The sequence below is a fragment of the Cajanus cajan genome, chromosome 9 (assembly GCF_000230855.2).
Source record: "Cajanus cajan strain Asha chromosome 9, NIPB_CcT2T_4, whole genome shotgun sequence".
In the NCBI taxonomy this organism is placed as follows: Eukaryota; Viridiplantae; Streptophyta; class Magnoliopsida; order Fabales; family Fabaceae; genus Cajanus; species Cajanus cajan.
The window spans coordinates 14,813,574-14,829,984 of NC_138525.1; the positions used below are offsets into that span (position 1 = coordinate 14,813,574).

The window sequence follows — 16,411 nt, forward strand, 5'->3', positions numbered from 1 at the left end:
TCTTTTTTGAATAATGTTTTTCTATCATGAATTATTACATGAAAACTGCTAACTTTTGTAGTGATCAAGTCATATCTCGAATCATTTCAAATTGGTTGATAGTATAACATTTGTGATATGTAGGAGAACCTGTAAAGACCAACTTGGCCCGACTTGTTCTAGCACCTTGGTTATTTGCTATTCTGATTGTGACTCAAAGTTTTACAGCTAGCTTGTCATCCATGATGACAGTGTCCCATCTTGAACCATCTGTGCCAGATATACAAACATTGTTGAGGACAAATGCAATCATAGGGTGCAACAAGAACACTTTTTTGGTCCAATACTTAGTTGATGAACTCAAGTTCCAGCCTCAGAATATCAAAGTATTTGACTCCATCCATGATTTCCCAAGAGCCTTTGAGAACAAAGAAATTGTGGCTTCTTTTACCATTTCCCCTCATGCTGATGTTTTCCTAGCTACTTATTGCAAGGGCTACACCAAAGCTACCTTCTTGAAACTTGGTGGATTAGGCTTTGTGAGTTTCTCTTGTCATCTCATTGTATGCATCATGCATGCTACATGTTAGATTGAAAAATTGATAGGTGACCACATTTTGACCATATTTTTTCACAGAATAAGAGAATAGATGATTGAAATTTAGGAGGGATAGGATTTTGAAAAGATAATGATATAATTAGAAAAATGGTATGAGTTTTGGTTTAATAAATTTAAAACAGTGAGATATTTAATAATTAAAAGTGAAAATAAAAAAATAAATAAGCCTTAATAATCTCATGGTACTCTCAATCATCCATTAGTAAAATAAATTACTTTCATTTTGTTGAATGAGATGCTTATAGAATCATTAAAGTTGTCCTAACGATTAAAAAAAATAAAGTAATATGTATAAAGTGTTAAGTTCTAATTTTGTTATTATCATTGTAATTCTTATAAATAAAAATAAAAATAGATGAGATGCTTATATATTTTTTCATACCTTATTGATGCAGGCGTTTCCAAAAGGGTCAGGTTTAGCAATTGACATGTCACGAGCAACCCTAAGAGCCATAGAAAGTGGAGAAGTGAAAAAATTAGAAGAGAATATGTGGTCCAACACCAATTGTGGGTCTACAAATAGCAAAATACAAAATGAACAACTTGGTCCTCAACCTTTCTTTGGCCTATTTGGTATCTGTGGAGCCATTGCTCTCTTTGGTTTATTGGCAGCCATTATTCATTTTGTTAAAAGGAATGCAGAGACATTTGTGACCTTCATATCATTGTTACACTTGCAAAGAGGATTATAAGTAATCGAACTCCATGGTCGAAAGCTACTACACAAGCGCATAAGAAGTGGAGAGAGTACATCTCATAACAATGAGCTAGCTATAGTAAGTACTGGGTTACCAATTAACTACATGACTAACTAATTGAATTTTAGAATTTTTTTTATTAATAGAAAAGATTACAAAAGCGAAAATAGATCGATCTAAATACGTATTTGGAATGACGTTATTTACTTACGTTAGTCTCAAAATTCACATTAGAATTGACAATAGATACTAGAATGACATTATTTACTTACGTTAGCCTCAAAAATCACGTTAAAATTGACAATAGATGTAGAAGTTACAAATATTTATTTATCTTAGATGTAGTCATAGGGGCGTCCATGGATCGGTATTTTGAAAAATTCAAACTGAATCGAACCGATCCATTTTATAAAAGTGGATCGGTTAACCGATCCGTTTTTTATAAAGTGGATCGGTTTGGTTTTTTTAAAATATGGATAAGTTTTTTTGAACTTGAATCGGTTCGGTGTGGTACGGTTATCCATTTTTTATTCATATATGGGTCAGTTTTTTAAAAAAACCAAATCGAATCGAACCGATTCACTTTGTAAAAATGGATCAGATAATTGAACCGGTTTTATAATGTTGATCAGTTTGAATTTTTTTTCAAAATGTATTGAATTTTTCAATGTGGATCGGATCGATTATGGATCGATTCGGATCAATTTGAATTTTTTGTACACCCCTAGACATAAATCCAAGTTGACGTGACGTAATTCCAAACACACACTAAGTGTTTGTACATTTATCTGATCCGACCTAAATTATCTTTTTAGAAATGTTTATTATAGAAAAAAATTCACATTTTTTTAGATTGAAATTTTCTCATTTTTGTACTCAGTCGATATATAATTTTGATGTAATAAAATATTATTAATGAACCTAATTAATTGATTAATTAATGAGGTTGTGTTTCAAATTGGTCTTCAAAAGCCCAACTCGTTAGAATAGATCATCACCTCAACCCAAAGTCAGTAATGACCCAACAACACTTGGACCAAAGTCCATTATAGGGGATTAATTTAGTTGCAAGGTGTAGCAGCACCTGTATTTCTAGTAAATGATAAAATTCATATTAAATGATTTTTTTTTAAAAGCAAAGTATTATTAACATGCAGAATACTAGGGACACTCTAACCCATAGGGATAGTAATATTACATGGCTAAGTCAAATGGAAAGAGATAAACATGCTACTGGGTCAATGACTCAAATATAATATTTGATGCATGTTTATTAAAAAAAATTGAAAGAGAAAATATATAAAACACTTGAAACCTTAAAATTTTATATAAGAATTAGTATTGATTTTGTATTTTTCTAATAACATATGATTTTTGGTGTAAAATAAAAACAATAATAAAAAGGAGAAAAGTCAAACAAAATCGTATTTATTTACACTACAACTATATTTAAGGCAACAAAATTACACGCGTATAGACAATATCAACTATATGTTTCAAATCTACGAGGAAAAGTAAGCTCAAGATCAATTTAAAACTTAATTTATTTTATAAAATCACAAGTTTCCTGTAGCATTAATTTTGAGATAAAATTTTGCTGAAAAAGGGATCATCCTAATCTAAATCACTTTTTTTTACCAGTGAAATTTAAACTTATACACTACGTTGAAAACTCTTATAATGAACATTGTATATTAAAAGTAAATCACTATTTTATACAATAGTGTTTTTAAGATTTTTTTTATGGAACTGTTATGAAATATTTTTTAATTTCTTATCTAATTTAATTTTTTATTTATTATATCTATTTATAAATTAAATTTTAATATTCTAAAACAAATAATCAATAATTAAAATAATACATTTATTATCTTAAATCTAAAATATAATTTATATTTAAAAATAACTATTTATATTAATTTTAATATAAGTTATATATTTACATATAATATTTATTTATATATAGTTTATTATAAATTTTAATTAAATATAATAAACATTTAATCTATGTAATACACAGCTAAAATACTAATTAGAGTTATTTAAGCATTATTTATGATATTATTTAATTTGTAAATGTTTATTTTACTCAATAATAATTTGGGAATTAGTTTAACTTTTGAAATTTTATTTCGAAAATTAATATATGAGATTAACCTTTGAAATTTTATTTTGAATATCAATAATGCTACTTTTTAGATATATTTAGATTAATTTTTTATTTGTTGTGAATCATTTAGATTTTTCTTTAACAGTTAGTTTCGATTTTGGGATAAATGCGTAAAACATGTCCAGAGATTAGGAAAAAAAATGTTAAAAGTTAAATATATTGAAAAATAAATATGAAAAAAAAAATTAAAAGTTAAATCATGTGGAAAAAAGATAAAAGGCATGCTTATTTAAATATTCCATGAACATTAAATTCATATAATCATATTATATTATATGTAATAAATAGATTTTCTTTAAAGATTTGAGACTGACTTTTTTATTTTTTACTCAAAATATAATTTTTTTTAAAAGTTTAGATGCGACTTTTTAATTAAATAATTTATTTAAAGGTCTGAGTGAAGCCAACCAGCTGCTAACGTATTTCCACCGTTACGGCGTTACCAATGGAATTATTGCAAACTTATCGCAAATGGGCTAAAAAGAATTTGGCTTATGGGCTGCGTATGGCCCATCGAACGTTTTTATGGCTCCACTCGTGAAAAATGAGTTGAACATTTTTTTTTAATAAACATGTGTCAATTTACTAATAATCCAATTCAATTGATTTTATAACTTTATTCAAAAATACATTTTGAATAATGTCTTCGTTAAATTATTAAGTTTTTTAATCATCAAGATGTGACAATTTTATTTTCAACTAATAAGTTGTATTAAATAATTTAAGAAAAATATAAACATCACTCTTGAGTAGAACCTGCCTAGTTTAGAAATTACAAAGCATTATACAATTCTTCTCCGGTAAAGTCACGATTTAATTTTTTATTCTCAACGTCAAGAAAAAAATATCTTATCTACTGGACCTATTTAGACTAGAATCACATCTTTTGACCTTAGGTATAAGTATACAAATTTATAAAACAAATCTTATATTTTTAATAACTTTTTATATATACACATTTAATTTATCTATTTATTAAATTATGTCATATTAAATTAAAGACTATTTATATCAAATTTAACATAATTTAAAAAAGTTTAGATATATTATCTAAAAATAAATAATTACACATATTTTAAATATCATATTATACATTAAATTAAAGTAATATTATAAATTATTAAATAATTTTAAAATTTCATAAAATTTGATATAAAGAATTTTAAGTATAATATAATTTAATTTAATGATCAGATTAAATTAACATTATATAATAAGTTATTAAAGATATAATATTCGATATAAATTTTTTGACTTTCATATGAATTTCAACTCATAATAAATAAATAAATATATATATATAAATAAATAAATAAATAAAGAGAGGGAGACATGAATCCACTTAATTCAAATTTAAAATTATTGATAATTTTTTTATTAATTAACATTAACATTAACATCAACATATAATTATAAAAATATTTTATACGTTGATTTGAAATATTATTTTCAAGTTTTTCTTATATAATTTATAATTTTTTATATATTAATAATTTTTAATTTAATAATTAGATAATTAAAATTTGATATAAAATATAAATTATTAAATAAAATAGTTTTAAGATAAATAAATCTCTCATCATTTATTATAATAAATATTTTTTATAATTTTTTTTTATCTCATTTTAGATCTATCCCTTTATATATATATATATATATATATTTAATTAGAAGATATAATTTATTTCAGTAAATTCAATTTTAATTTCTATAAAAATAAGGTAGTATCTTCACGTAATCAAATTAGAGTTTGAATTAACATACTAATTGCATCAGGAGAATTTGAATCTGTGATTGCATATGTGAGAATAAGATGTTGTTGCGAAGCATGAAGATGGAGGAAGAAAAGAGTTTGTGGAATTGTGGTGGTGCAATGAATGCGTGAAAGTCACGGAGAATTGGAAGAACGTGGATCTCATCTGTACTATGGATTTGCGCCGACAGTGGCGTTATTTGCATCTCTGATCTCTCTCTCTCTCTCTCCTCAAGTCAGAATCAATGATGAATGCAGAATGCTTCCAAAGATTCCACCACTTCATGTGACTAAACACCCCCATGCCTCCATTTATACCCAACAATTAATTACACATCGTGCCCCCAAAATCCATTTCATACGTTTTACTAATTCATACTATTTTTAAGATTACTTTATAAATTGAATAAAAACTTTAAACTTAGTACAAAGTTTATAAAAATTTTATAACTTCTTTAAATGTTTTCTCAATACTTTTAAACTCAAATTTAAATATTAAATATTTTTTTTAAAAATATTATCATTAATAATAATTTTATAAAATTTACATTATGTACCTGTCTAAGGGCACACTCCTTTTCTTCTGGGTGAAAGGGGACCGAACAAGAGCTCCAACGGTATCTCCAAGGGATGGGGGAGGTACCTGCAAAGGGTACTCCAATGCTCAAGTCAGTATACGCACGAATATCTAGGGTAAAAATGAACAGTGACATACCTCGTTATGTGTGACCTATTTATAGTGCCTGACGTGGGCCTGAGCATTGTGGGCTTTTTCAGGTGTTTACTAAATTAGGTAATACGATGTTAATTACCTACTTACTAACTTAACCATGCGCTTACCTGCTAATCATGATTAATAACCGCTCTTCACCTATCGGTACGGTATTTCGCCGATCCGATAGGTAAAGGATGGGGCGCTATTATTAATCGGGTTGATCAACAGTTGTCTAGCTATCCTTCCCTACGGGGGACTCTCCGGCTCGGTCTTATGCCGAGCCGTTAGTAAGGGCGCTATTATTAATCGGGTTGATCAACAGTTGTCTAGCTATCCTGCCCTACGGGGGACTCTCCGGCTCGGTCTTATGCCGAGCCATTAGTAACATTCGTCCCGGACGTTGGCTGGACCGATGTTTCCGACATCATGGCGTAGGTGTCTGACAGAATGGCACGTGTTGGTCAACGTGACCGATAGGGACCTTCCGGTACACAAGCCCCCCAGCCTTGAGGAGGGAAGCGACGCAAAGGATTAATTGTTCCGATTGGAATACGACGAAAGATTCAGGAATGTGAGGGGTTATGATTAAAGTGCCTCTCTGATGCGTAGCTGACAAGCATTAATTTCTCTGGTGCATAACTGACAGACATTAATTACGCGTGAGGGGTTACAACTGCTGATGGGATGTCAAGGGTTGCCATCATTGTGCGTGGAATAGCGCGTGCTAGGGTTCGCATTAAGTGTGGAACGCCAAAGGTTGTGTCCGTTGGGCTTAGGTGGAGCATACGAGGGGTTGCGTATTGAGGATCGTTAGATTAAATGGATCCAACGGTTTCCTAAGGCTCCGACACTTGAATTTGCAACCTGCGGGGTCTATAAATAGGCATGAAGAGGGGGCTCCACATACGTGCACACTCATTATCTCCGGATCCGAATTAGTAAATCAGCGTTCGAGTGTTCGTCGAAGGAAGATCTGAAGTTTAGCATTCAGGTACGTAATGGCAGATTTAAATATTGTTCATGTCGACTCCTCCGGTGACGAAGGGGAATCAAGGCAGAGAAGATCTCCGGTCCGGGACGCTGCCTCAGCTTCGGCCTCTAATGGAGATCGCACCGAGTCCTTTTCTGGATCTGAGCGGGCCCAAAGCGTTAGTGGAAGTGGTTCCGCCTCGGCTATAGGTTCTGATGACCGTCCAAGTGGGGGTGGGGGTTCATCAAGAAGCTTTCCTCCCGTATCGACGCCTGGATTTTCATGGGTACACGGGGAAGTTGGTAGTGTGTACTCCCGGTATACGACCAAGAAATCACTTGTTAACTTCGTATCGGCAATGAAGTTTTTAAATTTTCCCGAAGACGAGGAGCCGTCTGCTATCTTTTTCCAGCCATGCCGAGGTGATGGGGTTCCTAATCCGGATTTTGTTTATCTAGACCAGGGGTCATCCAAATACCCGTTCTTTTATGTGTATGACTATATGTTTCGGGATTTGAAGATATCCCTCCCCTTTGATAATTATTTTTCGGGTATACTTCGTCTTCTGAACGTGGCGCCGTCTCAGGTCCATCCTAACACCTGGGCAGCAATGCAAGGATTTAGACGGTTGTGCTTAGCTCTTGGCCTCCAACCTACTCCACATTTATTTTTGTATTACTACTCCTCTCGGCCGACGAAGAAAGCGAAGTGGTTGTCATTGATTCGGCATAGTGATTGCTTGCTTCAGCCATTCACCACTTCTTACAAAAAATTTAAAGTGGGTTTTATGAAGGTGATGATTCGACCCGAGACGGGGAATAAATACTTTTTTGACGATGAGGGGAACTCGGTCTTTCCCCTGTATTGGACCCGAAGGCCGAGAAAGTACGATACCGTATCGAAATCTCGAATGTCGCCGGAGGAAAGGCAGAGCTTGGATATTTTGGAGAAATTGCCACGGCCATTACCGTGTCGTCCCCTGGTCCGATTATTCGAATCGGCCAACGTCACCGAGGAACTAATCGGTATACAGTAACTTTTGTTTGTTTAAATTCCTGCGTTACCATTGATTTTGACTAATGATGTGCAGGTATTATGGCGAACTTTGACCATGACTTGAATATCCGCAATCTGATCAGGAGCCGAGTGGCAGGGGTCACAGGAAACAAGACTCCGACCGAGACGCGTGCAGGTGTGAATCAACCGGCTCCACGGCCGAGCGGAGCAGGGCAACCCTCCAATCCCAAGAAAGGGGGCAAGGGTTCCTCTCGGCAGCCTGAAAAAAGAAAGCCTACTGAAGGGAGGGCTGTGGAGGAGAGCCGCCAAGCCAAGCAGCAGCGGCTAGCCAATCCCAATGCCCCGGAGAGCTTGGTTGGACCAAACTTATTGGCTAGTAATGTGAACGCGCAGGATTTCCTAAGCCAAGACTTGACTTCTGAGGCTGGGCAGGCAGCTCTGGGCCGGATGAGTTCGGCGCAGAAGTGGAACTTCTTCTGTGAGTTCCAAGTTCGGGCTGTGGCTTTGGCTCAAAGCATCGTCATGGAACCGAATGGGGAGGCTGATGGACTTCGCCGTCAGCTAGCTGAGCAGGAGAAGTCGCTGCGAGAGACGCTGACGGCGTTGACCGATGCTCAGACGTCTAACGGCAAGTTCCAGGCCGAGGTTGACCGCCGAGGGCGTGCGGTTGACGATCTCACCTTAAAGGTCCAGCGCTTGGAGACGTCTTTGAAAAATGAAACGGAGAAGGCTACCCTGCTTCAAAAGGAACTGGAGGCCGAGAAAATATCTTTTGGTTCCTTCAGGGAGAAGGCTCGCGACAAGCTCCTGTCCCAGCATGAGGCTGGCTTTGCCCAAGCTGCTCGGCAAGCTAGCTACTTTGGTGACTTCCCCCCTGACTTTCAACTGGATATGACGAAGGACTTCTTTCAGGGGAAGTTGGTGGACTTAAGCTCAATCCCGCCGGATCAAGAGGCCGATGCTGAGGCCCCAGAGCGGCCCGCCAGGCCGAATGAGGAGGAGACGACTTACGAGGAGCCCGCTGCCGAGGATGATGCGAACCAGGGAGAGCCTGAGGTCGTGTCTTAAAATTTTTATTTTGTAATGCTGGGCCGATAGCGCCCCCCCCTTGCATGTACTTCTAGGCCTTTTAGGGCCTTTTGAATGAAATTTAAATTCTCGCAATATTTGAGTAATTCTGTTAAATTCGTAACCGAAAGACTTCCCGGGAGGGAAGACTTATAAATATTTATTTAAGCCACGTCCTTGGCCAAGAGACTAGGGAAGACTTGTAATTTATTTAAGCCACGTCCTTGGCCGAGAGACTTCTCGGGAGGGAAGACTTATAATTATTTATTTAAGCCACGTCCTTGGCCGAGAGACTTCTCGGGAGGGAAGACTTATAATTTATTTAAGCCACGTCCTTGGCCGAGAGACTTCTCGGGAGGGAAGACTTATAATTAGATTTAAGCCACATCCTTGGCCGAGAGACTTCTCGGGAGGGAAGACTTATAATTAGATTTAAGCCACATCCTTGGCCGAGAGACTTCTCGGGAGGGAAGACTTATAATTAGATTTAAGCCACATCCTTGGCCGAGAGACTTCTCGGGAGGGAAGACTTGTAATTAGATTTAAGCCACATCCTTGGCCGAGAGACTTCTCGGGAGGGAAGACTTGTAATTAGATTTAAGCCACATCCTTGGCCGAGAGACTTCTCGGGAGGGAAGACTTGAAGAAATAAGTGGAGATAATTAAGAGGGAGATGTATCTTCATTGATAAGAAGGTGCCTCGTTAAAAACCTTGCTAATCAAAAACCTCTTTTCACATTTTTACAAGAGGGAAAAAGATCAGTCAAGGAAAAGAGTGCACCGCGATACAATTACATAGTTCGAGTATTACAAATTCGAATTTAACTATAGTATGTCTTTAGGTGGGTAGAATTCCATGTTCTTGGAATAACCTTGCCGGACAGCTCTTCTAGCTTGTAGGCCCCATTGTGGAGTGCATGTCGTATCTGGAATGGTCCATCCCAATTGGCCGAGAGCTTTCCTTCAGAAGAGTTTCGCCTGGCTGCCCCCGTTGCACGCCACACAAGGTCGCCCTCGTGAAAAGTTCTTGGCTTTAGATTGGAATTAAAGCGCCGAGTCATTCGCTGTTTGCATGCCTCGGCCACCACCTGTGCCTTGTCCCGCACTTCCTCGAGGACATCGAGTTCGGCTCGGAGTGCGTCGTCGTTAGATTCCTCCTGAAAGCTTTGTCGCCGAAAAGATGGTTCTCCAACCTCAACCGGAATCATCGCATCAGTGCCGTATGTGAGGCGGAAGGGTGTTTCTCTATTAGTGGATTGTGGTGTACACCGGTACGCCCAGAGAACCTCTGGCAATTCATCGGCCCACACTCCTTTTGCCGAGCCGAGTCTTCTTTTTAATTCAGTCAGGATAACCTTGTTGGCTGCTTCGGCTTGGCCGTTTGACTGAGGGTGCTCCACCGATGTAAATCTGTGCCGAATGCCAAGGTTTTCGAGGAATGAGTTGAACTTTTTGTCTGTAAATTGTAAGCCGTTATCGGAGATGATGGCATATGGGATGCCAAAACGGGTGATGATGTTCTTCCATACAAACTTTTGGACGTTAGCAGCGGAGATGCATGCGAGCGGCTCGGCCTCAATCCACTTTGTGAAGTAATCTACTGCCACGAGGAGGAATTTAACCTGTCCCTTTGCCACGGGGAACGGGCCAAGTACGTCAATGCCCCATAAGGCAAACGGCCATGGAGAGCTGATGCTGTGCAGCTCGGTGGCGGAGGCATGGATGAGGTTTCCATGTCGCTGACATTGTAAGCAACGTTTGACGAACTCAGCGCAATCCCCTTTCAGAGTTGGCCAATAATAACCGGCTCGTGACACTTTTGCAGCTAGGGTACGGCCTCCGGAATGAGACCCACAGATACCCTCATGAACTTCCCGCATCACATAATCCGCCTGCGAGTTATCGATGCACTTGAGCAACGGGGTGGAGAATCCTCGCCTGTAGAGGTCGTTAGCCACTATGGAGTACCGAGCGGCCTGGGTGCGAAGCTTTTTTGCTTCCTTCGGATCGGTGGGCAACTCTTGTTGGAGGATGTAGTTCCGAATAGGAGTCATCCAGTTCGGTGTGTCAATATCGGCCGCCATGCACTCGATCGCCACACTTGGGGCAGGGATTTCTAGGTGAATGGTTGTTCTCAGCTGTCCTGGTTTTCGACTACTAGCAAGCCGAGCCAACTGATCGGCTCGTTCATTGGTGCTCCTGGGAACGTGTCGGATTTGCACGTCAGTGAACTCCTCTTTGAGCTTCTGGAAGAGGTGGTAATACTGCAACAAATTAGCATCCTTAATTTGAAAATTGTCGTTGACCTGTTCGGCCACGATCTTTGAATCGGTACAGCATACGACCGTTGTCACACCCATCTCGGCTGCTAGTCTCATACCGGCCAGGAGTGCTTCGTACTCGGCTTGGTTATTTGATGCCCGAAAACCGAACCGGAGTGACTGTTCGACCGTGATGCCCGAAGGGCTGGCTAAAATTATTCCCGCTCCGCTTCCCTGCGCATTGGATGAGCCGTCGACATGCATTGTCCACGGCTCGTCGTGAAAACTACCTGTAGGGGTAAGCTCATTGACGAAGTCGGCCAAATGTTGTGATTTGATGGGTCCTCTCGGCTCGAACGATATGTCAAACTCTGAGAGTTCGACCGACCAGGCCATCATCCTGCCCGCGATTTCCGGTTTACGAAGAACTTTCGCAATCGGGCAGTCGGTTCGGACAACCACCCTATGACTCTGGAAGTATTGCCTGAGCCTGCGAGCCGTGTAGACGAGCGCTAGAGCTACCTTTTCAATTAACTGGTAACGCTTCTCGGCTTCTTGCAGTGTTCGACTGGTGAAATATATCGGCCTTTGACTCCTCTGTTCCTGTATTAAAACAGCACTAACTGAATGTCCCGACACGGCAAGGTAAATGACCATGTCGGAGCCGGCAGTAGGTTTGGACAGTACGGGAGGTGAACTTAGGCGATGCTTAAACTGTTGGAACGCTTCTTCACATTCATGAGTCCATGTAAATTGCTTTGCTTTCTTCAGCAGGGCGAGGATAGGTTGAGATATCTCGGCAAGCCGAGGAAGGAAACGTGAAAGCGAAGTTAGCCGCCCTGCCAACTTTTGTACATCTTTGAGAGTGGTGGGACTCTTCATCTCCAGTATGGCTTGGCATTTGTCTGGGTTTGCCTCGATGCCCCGGCTAGACAACATGAATCCCAAGAATTTTCCACCTGATACACCGAACACACATTTTTCGGGGTTCAGCCTCATTTGGTGTTGTCTGAGCGCTTGGAATACCTCGGCCAGGTGGCGTACATGGGCAGAAACTTCATCAGATTTGACGACCATGTCATCAACATACACTTCGAGGCACTGACCAATTTGACTCTGGAAAATTTTGTTCATCAGACGCTGATATGTAGCTCCGGCGTTCTTCAGACCGAACGGCATTACACGGTAGCAATAGTTGGCTGTCTCGGTGATGAATGCTGTTTTGTCTTCATCGTAAGGGTGCATGCGAATTTGGTTATACCCCGAATACGCGTCTAAGAAGGATAGGAAACGGTGGCCAGACGCCCCATCTACGAGACGATCAATATTGGGCAACGGGTAGGCGTCTTTCGGGCAAGCTTTATTCAAGTTTGTGTAATCGGTACACATACGCCATTTCCCGTTCGGCTTTCGGACCATGACCACATTAGCCAACCACGTCGTGTAGTGGATCTCCCGTATAAACCGTGCTTCTAACAATTTGGCTACCTCAGCATCGATTGCCGCCTTCTTCTCTTCTCCGGTCTTCCGACGCCGCTGGGCGATCGGCCTTGCCTCCCTACTAATTGAGAGCTTATGGCACAAAAACTCTGGATCGATACCCGGCATATCGGAGGGGTGCCATGCAAATAGATCTCGGTTATCAAGTATTACCTGTCCGATGGATGCTTTCTCTTGCTCCGTCAGAACAGTTCCCAAATAAGTCAGTTGGGTATCAAGGGTTCCAACTTGGAGTGGTTGTCTCTCTTCAATAGGCTCGACCCTTTCGTCGTGCCCGATTCGGGGGTCGAGGTCTATGGAGGACTGTTGGGTTACCGAGTGGACTTTCTGTGGCTCTTTGATCGTTTCGTCTTGCACTTTCGGTAGCCGCAAGCTGGCAAAGTAGCATTCGCGTGCAGTTTTTTGATCGGCGTGCACGGTGATAACCCGTCCTGACTGTGCCGGAAACTTCATAGCTAAATGAGGAGTAGACACGATTGCTCCGAGCCGATTCAAGGATGGCCGACCGAGCAGAATGTTATAGGAGGTGCTCGCATGAACGACCACGTATTTAACCGAGATGTCTCGGTATTCCGCCCCTTCGAACCCAAATCGTGTTGATAACTTGATAAATCCTTTTGTCTTGACTCGTTCACCAGAGAATCCCACCAAAGGTTCATCGTAAGGGACCAGTTCGGACTCTGGAATTCCCAACTGTTTGAACGTATTCCAATATAGTATGTCCGCTGAACTTCCTTGATCAACCAATGTCTTACGGACGATGCAATTGTGAATTTCAACGCTGATCACCATCGGATCGTCCTGATCTGGGTCGATTCCCTTGAAGTCGGCCTCTGTGAAGGTAATGGTTGGCAAACGGCAACGGTTTGTTTCCACGGCGTGCACGTGTCGGACAGCTCGCAGGTGTCTTCGTTGTGCCGACGAAGATGAGCCCCCGCCAGCAAATCCGCCAGCAATGGTGTTAATAACTCGCCGTGGCTGTGTTGCTTGTTGTTCTTCATGCCTATCCCGTGACCGACTGCGCTCTCTATACGAGCGCGTTTCTGCTCTGCGGTGTTCGGAATGGTCACGTCTCTGTGATTGTTCGCCGTGTCGGGGCCGGTCGGGACGGTTCACAAAACCTTGCAACTGTCCTTGCTTGATTAAATCTTCAATTTTGTCTTTTAAGGCTGAACATTCGTCAGTTGAATGCCCACGATTGCGGTGAAATCTGCAGGATTTGGTTGTGTCGGCTCGGGGAGGGGTCGATGCTCTCTTCGGGATAGTCAGCACTTCCGAAGCCAATGCTTGTTCTAGTACTGCTGACCGGCTGGTGTTCAGTGGTGTGTACTGTGTATACTTCGGACCACGGGGTGGCCGCTCGCGGGGTACGAGTTCCTTCGGACGACCGCGAAAATTGTTTTCTATTGGCTTTTCTGTCTTGCTCACCACTTCTGCTCTGGCCTGGTTGCGAAACTCGGCTAGTTCTTCCATCTGCATATACTTATCGGCCCTGCGCCGAAGGTCATCCATGTTTGCCGGTGGCTTTTTACAAATACTGTTGGCAAAGGGACCCGGCTTCAACGCGGTGGTTAGATGGTGTAAGGCGACGGCTGGGTTGAGGTCCCTGATCTCTAATGCCGCCTTGTTGAATCGGCTCATGAACGTCCGGAGAGACTCCTTTTTCTCGTGGCGGATGGTGACTAGTGATAGAGAAGTTAACTGGTGTGGTCGGCTTGTAGCGAACTGGATGGTAAACTGAGAGGCTAAGGTGCCGAATGAGTCGATCGAATTGGCCGGGAGCCGAGTGAACCAGCTCAACGCTCGACCTTTTAGCGACGTCGGGAAAATTCGGCACAGGGCGGCGTCATCAGTGGTGCTTAATGTGACCTGAGTCAAGAACACGTCAACATGTTCATCTGGATCGGTGGTTCCGTCGTACTTGTCGAGAGACAAGGACTTCCAGTTGTCAAGGAGGGCGGACTGCATGATATTGGGTGTAAAGGGATGTCGGTGTGATCCTGCCGGCATGGGCTGTATTGGTCGGCTGGCCGAGGCGTGGGCGGCAGGGGCAACAGAAGTGTAAGGGACCGAGGCGTGCTGGCCATGCGAATGGAACGACCCTTGAGTGTGGGTTGTCTCGGAGGGCTTCCATGTAGGATCGCGGTATTGGTTTTTGAGGGTGGCATTTTCCGCCCGTAACGCAGCCATTTCGGCCGCATCTCTCTCCCGCTGTTGCTTCATAGCGGCCATCTCCTCTTTCATCTGTCGCATCATACTGTTCAAGTTTGTCTCTTCTGTCGTCTCGGCTCCTGACTGATGCTCGTCCTCGGACAGGTGTTCTTCAACGTTATTCTTTCTCGTCTTCACCATTCTTTCAAAAATAATCTCGGAATAGCTCTCGGTTCGGCCCCACGGTGGGCGCCAAAATGTACCTGTCTAAGGGCACACTCCTTTTCTTCTGGGTGAAAGGGGACCGAACAAGAGCTCCAACGGTATCTCCAAGGGATGGGGGAGGTACCTGCAAAGGGTACTCCAATGCTCAAGTCAGTATACGCACGAATATCTAGGGTAAAAATGAACAGTGACATACCTCGTTATGTGTGACCTATTTATAGTGCCTGACGTGGGCCTGAGCATTGTGGGCTTTTTCAGGTGTTTACTAAATTAGGTAATACGATGTTAATTACCTACTTACTAACTTAACCATGCGCTTACCTGCTAATCATGATTAATAACCGCTCTTCACCTATCGGTACGGTATTTCGCCGATCCGATAGGTAAAGGATGGGGCGCTATTATTAATCGGGTTGATCAACAGTTGTCTAGCTATCCTTCCCTACGGGGGACTCTCCGGCTCGGTCTTATGCCGAGCCGTTAGTAAGGGCGCTATTATTAATCGGGTTGATCAACAGTTGTCTAGCTATCCTGCCCTACGGGGGACTCTCCGGCTCGGTCTTATGCCGAGCCATTAGTAACATTCGTCCCGGACGTTGGCTGGACCGATGTTTCCGACATCATGGCGTAGGTGTCTGACAGAATGGCACGTGTTGGTCAACGTGACCGATAGGGACCTTCCGGTACACATTAATTATATATATTTTTAATAAAAATAGTCGTAACGAAAATTAAACCTAAATTTTCATATTTTCAACTATTTTAATTCCTTTTCACCCAACTACTAGACTAACCCTAATAATCTATGTATCTATATATTATGTATGAAAAACATTTTATTTCATAAGAAATTCCTTTTTAATTTTAATTTGTTTTTAATTTCTAGAAAATCTTTTATAAAAAGCCAAGACAAGCGGTTATTCATCAGGGTCATTGGCTTATAGTGCAACTCACAAAAAGACAAGATTGGAGCTTTCTTATTTCTACCCTACCCTTTCTATTTTAATTTTGGGTATTTTTCTTTTGGCATAAAACTGATTTTACTCCTTATTATGTATTTTAAAAAAGGTATGATTTTAATCCTCGTGTTTTCTTATAATGGATGATTTTATTTTCTTTCACTCTAATAAGTTTTGAATTGGAGTAAAGTAAATTTATTAGTAATTTTTAAGATAATTAGCTTATTAAAGAAAGGTAAAATCCTTTTGAGTTGAAAGTGGATTAGCATTAAACCCTAATAAATGAAGGGAAGTTTATTAGTAATAGTAAATGTGATAGCTCTAGA

The 16,411-nt window shown here is 40.6% G+C and overlaps 1 protein-coding gene across 1 annotated transcript; it reads left to right on the forward strand.

Moving 5' to 3' along the window:
• Positions 1–80: 80 nt before the first annotated feature.
• Positions 81–2,692, forward strand: LOC145951799 (glutamate receptor 3.1-like). Its single transcript, XM_083063870.1, has 2 exons — positions 81–518; positions 994–2,692. The coding sequence occupies exons 1-2, from the start codon at positions 222–224 to the stop codon at positions 1,288–1,290; spliced, it is 594 nt and encodes a 197-aa protein (XP_082919996.1). The 5' UTR covers positions 81–221; the 3' UTR covers positions 1,291–2,692.
• The last annotated feature ends 13,719 nt before the right edge of the window (positions 2,693–16,411 follow it).